We start from the raw sequence: 5,775 nt of genomic DNA on the forward strand, positions 1-5,775 counted from the left end.
CTCTCGTTTTTCTTTCCCCGTCGTCCACTCCCCACCGGTTCCGCTCGTGCGCGCCGCCGCCGCTCGCCACCAGCTTCCGCGCCCAGGAGCTACGCGCGCGCGAGAGACAGCGGGTCGCGGGCTCGCCGCAGATAGGAGTGGGGCGGCACAGGGCACCCGCCTGTGTTTTGCGCCGCGCCGCCGGCGTCTGCCGTCGCTGGCCACTAGCCCCCGCCGCCGGGAAGCCGCCGTGACTCCGTCAGTCTCATCGGTCTTGAGCGCCCCCTCCCCCTCCATCTCCTCCTCGTCTCCTATCGCGATACTTGGCGCACTGATCCGTGTGATAATTGTTGCTTATACATCGAACAACTAGCTATTGGCCACGGAGAGTCGGAGACGCCTGCGTTATGTTAAATCCACCCAACGATGAAACAAGTATTTTTCTTATTCCACCGTTGTCGCCTTAGGTTGAATCGCCTTACAATCCATTACACATGAATCGCTGCTATGCGGCGAATGGATAAGAATGCAGTTTCTTTCTTTCTTTCTTTCTTTCTTCTTCTTCTTCTTCTTCAAAAAAAAAAAAACGATGGAAGAAGGCAGTGTCTTTGGTAGTCGGTAGAAAATGAAACATGGGCTGGATAAATATTATGCTCTGTTGAGAAAAGGAAAACACAATGATAGGAAGAACAAGCAAACAGCAAGAACCATCGATGAAGTGGCATCTTTACTTCTCAATTCTCACTGAACTATTCACTGATAGATGATATCTGTTCAATTTTCACAATGCTTGAGTTTATACCGAATTATTGATTTATTACCATTCAAATGAACAATTATCTGATTATCTGATACAGTTTCAAGCTTAATGAACCTCTCTCCTTTCAAGCTGGATATTGACGAGCTCGTAGCTGATTATGCCAAGGTAATTTCGTGAACTTTTCTCTGTGTGCTATGTGCATATTCATTTTAGATGGATAACATTGGTGTGTTCCTGATTGGTAGGAAAACTGCACGTCACTTGCTGATTTCAAGCGAGTGTGGATGGCAAAGAAGTTTTCTTATATCTATGAAGGCAGACCTAAGACGAACTCGGGTGTCTTCATGCAGTCCCTATTTTTGCATTGTATTGGTATGCTTTGGCTTCCTGGAAGTGGAAACTTTGGAACCGTACCCACTCCTGCAGATAATCCTTTTTGTGGTCACTGCTGAACTGTTTTTCACTTTATTGTGTATCCAGGTCATATGACTTCTCAAAGTTCTCTACCCCAAAGATTGGCTGGGCTTTACTGCCTTTACTGTCTGTATGAGTGCCAACCATACAAGCCACAATTTAAGATTTATTTGTCTCTTGGTAAGGCATACATTTTTTAGCCAATAATTTGTTGCATCTTGGAAAGTGAAGATTAATATGTCAAGTATGTGTTTCCACCAGAGGAGTGCAAGCAACTGAAAGACTCCGTCGTTATGGCTAAGCAAAATGGAGTGCTTCTTGTACCAGCGCTTGTCAAAAGGATGTTGGACAAAGGCATGTTTTTGTTTGGCTTCATCAATTTGCTTAGTGACAATGGGGAGAAGCAGGTTGAGGAATTAACTGAATTCCAGAATAAACGAGCAAAATTTGCTTGTGACAAGTACGTACATTTTTTGTCAGTGTCATCTTTATCATTAGTATTTGTGTTTTTAGTGAATTGCACCAACGTATACCTAAATAAGACTAGTGACACATTAATCATGGTTTTTGTCAGTGTGATCTTTATAATTAGTATGTGTTTTGAGTAAATTGCACCAATGGATACCTAAATAAGATTAGTGGCACAATTGAGCTTGATTTTCGTCAGTCTGATCTTTTTCATTAGTATTTGTGTTTTGAGTAAATTGCACTAATGTATACCTTAGATTTGTGATACAATTGAGCATTTGTCAAGTTTCTTCACCTATCTACACCCATCTCCCAAGTTGTTACATGGTGCAGTTAATTAATCTTGTGTTTTGTTCTTGTATTGCAGTATGCTATTTTCGTATGCAAGACTAAAATCATTGCTTGCTAATATTCTCCTTGTTACTTTTATGTTGCAGGTTGTTTGTGAATACCCAAGTAGAGAGTTATATGCACATGGACTTGGTAAGTTCTAGCACTGCTTCTATAGTTCTACGTCTTATCATTGATGCAGATGAATTATTATGCTGTGTTGGGTTGGCAACATATCAGCACAAAAACAAATAGCAGCCTGCCAATCCTTTCGTTTATTTTACATCTATACACATGCAATTCTGCAACTGACATATTCATCTGCATCTAGGGTGCGGAGTTTGAACTTGATAGCATCAAGAAATTGTCAAAGGAGTATGCTGAAGCCAAGGAATTGGCCCTTGCAGGTACTTGTCTGTAGTTTGCTATGCGTTACGTTTTCTACTTATGTGTGTACAATTTTGGAACTTTACAAACAAGAACACTGTTTTTGACCCTTCTGAAGTACTGATATCCTTTTGCCCTTCCTTTTCTCCTGGACAGAGGCAAGCCAAACCATCGATGTTGAAGATGCTAAGCACGTCCTTCAGAATGACAAACTGTTGGGTGACAGGGTAGGTGAAGTTGTCAAAGAATGGGACGCCCAGAAGGAAGAGTTCTACGAGAAAACAGGATTATCTCGTGACAATGAGCTCGCGGTGTTTGAAAATGATGAATCGGGAGCACTTAATTATGAAGACGACGGCTTTGACGAGATAACACAGCTGCTGCTAGAGTGAAGAACGTCTACATAGACTGTAAACTCTTACAGTAGTGTACCCGCTCAGCATGGTGTATTAAAAGATGAAATCCTTGGCTGGCTTAGTAGATCGTTTGACTGTTGACCTCTCAGTGTTCTCTATGCTGTACATTACAAACAAAGCCTTGGATGAAGCTTACCTCAGGTACTGATGTGCTTATTGGATGGCCTAATTTCAGTAACTGCAACATTCCTGCACTTGGGTCTTGTCTGCATGTGATACTCCATGATTCCAAAATACTTCGCAGTTCATCATAGACTTGCTTAAAAATACGAGGTTTTTTAAAATGTTATTTGTAAGCAACAGTTAGTTATCCGGTACACAAGATAGACAAAGGAAAAAAATTGCAAAACAGGTAAAGGAAGTAAAAAACATTCCATTGCCGGGGTTTGAACCCCGGATCGCCTGGTTGAAAGCCCCAAACGAGCTAGACGACAATGGATTTGTGTACATTGCAGAACAATATAATATTTTCTACTTATCCAAGACTCAACAAGTGGTACCACCGTATCGCAACAGAATTCAACTCTCCCGATAAACCGAGAACAATTCTAGCTCTCAAAGTATTCATGATTTTTTTATACTAGATTGTTCAAGAATTGAACAATTCTATGTTGGACTGCTTCTGCACCTTTCTTCTAAACGGAGTTGCTAGCGTCTGGACGTTCGATACATCGAATACTCCAACGATCCATTGCAACGTTAAAAAATAACGTCCGCAATATTGAAATTCAATGTTTACAACTGTCGGTAGATGAACACCGCAAGCGGGGATCCTGAGGGGACCCCTTTGAGATTCGGTCGAGGGGCTGATTCTGAATCTATTTCGTACGTGAGGTTAATGTGAATGTATAGGATCTAGGTTGGACGAATGATCGTCGGCTAGTAGGAGTAAATGCACAAGTGATTTAGACAGGTTTGGACCCACGGAGGCGTAATACCCTACTTCTGTGTGTCTGGTGTGTTATTAATGTTCTTGGAGTGCCTTTATCTGGATCTCTGTGTTACAAGCTGCTGCTATTCTAAGTCTTCAGCTTCCTTCTTCATCTGAACTTGTAACTTGTTCAACTTAGCCTCAACTTCTAACTTCTCTTTCTATGAAGTGCTCCTCCTTTTTATCCTACCGGGGGAGGCTCGGCGTGCCCAGAACGGGGGCACAAGTTCTCGTAAACCATAAATAAAAAACAACCATTATGGGTCTACAGTTTGATATTACAGGGGTTGAAAACACGCTCATCGGTCGGTCTCGTCGGTCTCTACGCCCCAACTTTAGCAGGTGCAGGGGGGCCCACCGGCCAGCCACTGAGTATCCCCGCAAGCCCGTCCGGTTAGAGTAGATCTGACACGGTCTGACGCAGCAGGGCGACAGACGATACGCCTCGAGTCTATCGACGATATCCTCAAGCCGTCTTCCCTTATGGGCCCCGCGGGGGGACGTGCGATGGGACCCATCGTATTAATTGTGCCCACGCCTCCCTGCCAGGCGGTGGCAGGGACTGACGTACTCAGTACGACAGGTGTGTGTGGGGGGGGGGAGTGGTTGGATGTGACCGGCCACGCTCCCCTTTAAATGCAGCATCAGGCCTCCCACCGATCGACACCTCATCGTGGAGCTCTTGCGGGATCCACCGGCAAGGGGCTTCTTAGGTCCTCGGGGAACTCTGGGTACTCAGGGACCAACTGTTCTTAGCTTCGAGCACCCCCTCTCGGATCTGGCTCTTCTCGGGTCCTTGGGGAACTCTGGGTACTCGGGGACCAACTGTTCTTGACCCCGAGCACCCCCTCCCGGATCTGGCTCTTTTTGGGTCCTCGGGGAACTTTGGGTACTCGGGGACCAACTGTTCTTGGCCCCGAGCACCCCCTTCCAGACTTGGCTTTTCTCTGGCTCTCGGGGAGATGGTCCCCGAGGGATGGCGCCATGTGGCACTGCGCTGTCCTAGCATCGGGACTCAGGAACCCCCGGTTCTCATATCATCGGCAGCAATATTGAAAAACATTTGTAAAAGCTCGTTGTATGCATCCGATTTCAGAAAAAAAAAATTCCTACTGCACCATCACTTCATGCTGCACGCAACATTTTTATACAAACCCATGTAGTGTTGAATTGGGTGCAACATAGGAAAATAACTATGGCAACAAATTTTTATAACATTTGAAATATTAAATTTGAACATCTAAAATAATAGAGATGCAAAAATATAGGAATTAACTCAAATGGATAATATTTTTGGATCCAGATCTGTACTCAAGAGATTTCAGCATGCAACATATAAAAATAACTATGGCAACAAATTTTTATAACGTCTGAAACATTAAATTTGAACGTCTAAAACACTAGAGATGCGAAAATATAGGAATTAGCTCGAACGGATAATCTTTTCTGGTTCGGATCTGTACCCTAGTGTCGAGGGTTAGTCCCTGACAATGATTTCGGGGTATGCTAGACAGCAGGTGCGTGAACAGCGTTTCAAGAATCGATTTGTGCACGTATGATGGACTCAGGGACATAGTGAGTTATACATGTTTAGGCCTCTCGAAGGATAATAACTCTACGTTCTGTATGTTGTGTTATGGAGGATCTCAATTGGTTACAGAGGTAGTTCTAACTGGCTGCCAGACTTGATCTGTCCTTTCCTACAAATAGGGTCCTCATCCCTTTATATAGTAGGGAGGAGAAGAACTTATATGTGGGTTCAAATAGAAGACCATGCTCATACTAATATCTAACCCAAGCCATCATTACAAAGAACCGTCCCCGACCACATGCTTGATCGGCCTGACAACGCCTCGTCCATCGTGCGACGCCGTGTTGAATTGCGAAAGTTCCACTCCGTAGCATTTAATGCTACAAGACGGGGCAATGTCCCTCTGCGTCGTCCATGATTTCGCCCACTGGAGTTGAAGCCTAGGAAGGAAAACACTTAGTGGATGTCAATAAATGCGATTGGACAAGTTATGCCAGATTCGTCCCTGCGACTAGTGAGGCCGGTCGTGGGTTTATGTGATGGCGCAGGGAGACTGGTC

The 5,775-nt window shown here is 44.3% G+C and overlaps 1 protein-coding gene across 3 annotated transcripts; it reads left to right on the top strand.

The window, feature by feature from the left end:
- On the top strand, positions 1-2,910 carry LOC133906708 (uncharacterized). 3 transcript variants are annotated; one of them, XM_062348681.1, is made up of 8 exons: positions 1-414; positions 837-904; positions 985-1,111; positions 1,220-1,333; positions 1,415-1,613; positions 2,059-2,104; positions 2,283-2,358; positions 2,495-2,910. In XM_062348681.1, exons 1-8 carry the CDS (start codon positions 387-389, stop codon positions 2,728-2,730), a joined length of 894 nt encoding a protein of 297 aa, XP_062204665.1. In that variant the 5' UTR covers positions 1-386; the 3' UTR covers positions 2,731-2,910. The 3 variants fall into 3 exon arrangements, with proteins under 3 accessions (XP_062204665.1, XP_062204667.1, XP_062204666.1); XM_062348683.1 differs by having other exon boundaries at positions 1-250; XM_062348682.1 differs by having other exon boundaries at positions 1-237.
- Positions 2,911-5,775: the final 2,865 nt, after the last annotated feature.

The sequence above is a fragment of the Phragmites australis genome, chromosome 23 (assembly GCF_958298935.1).
Source record: "Phragmites australis chromosome 23, lpPhrAust1.1, whole genome shotgun sequence".
In the NCBI taxonomy this organism is placed as follows: domain Eukaryota; kingdom Viridiplantae; phylum Streptophyta; class Magnoliopsida; order Poales; family Poaceae; genus Phragmites; species Phragmites australis.

Bases quoted from the DNA above. Each gene is read 5' to 3' on its own strand.
- LOC133906708 (XM_062348681.1), top strand. From the start codon at position 387: ATGTTAAATCCACCCAACGATGAAACAA. The intron at 1,614-2,058 runs GTACGTACATTT...TTTATGTTGCAG, and splicing joins GCAAAATTTGCTTGTGACAA to GTTGTTTGTGAATACCCAAG. The intron at 2,359-2,494 runs GTACTTGTCTGT...TCTCCTGGACAG, and splicing joins CAAGGAATTGGCCCTTGCAG to AGGCAAGCCAAACCATCGAT.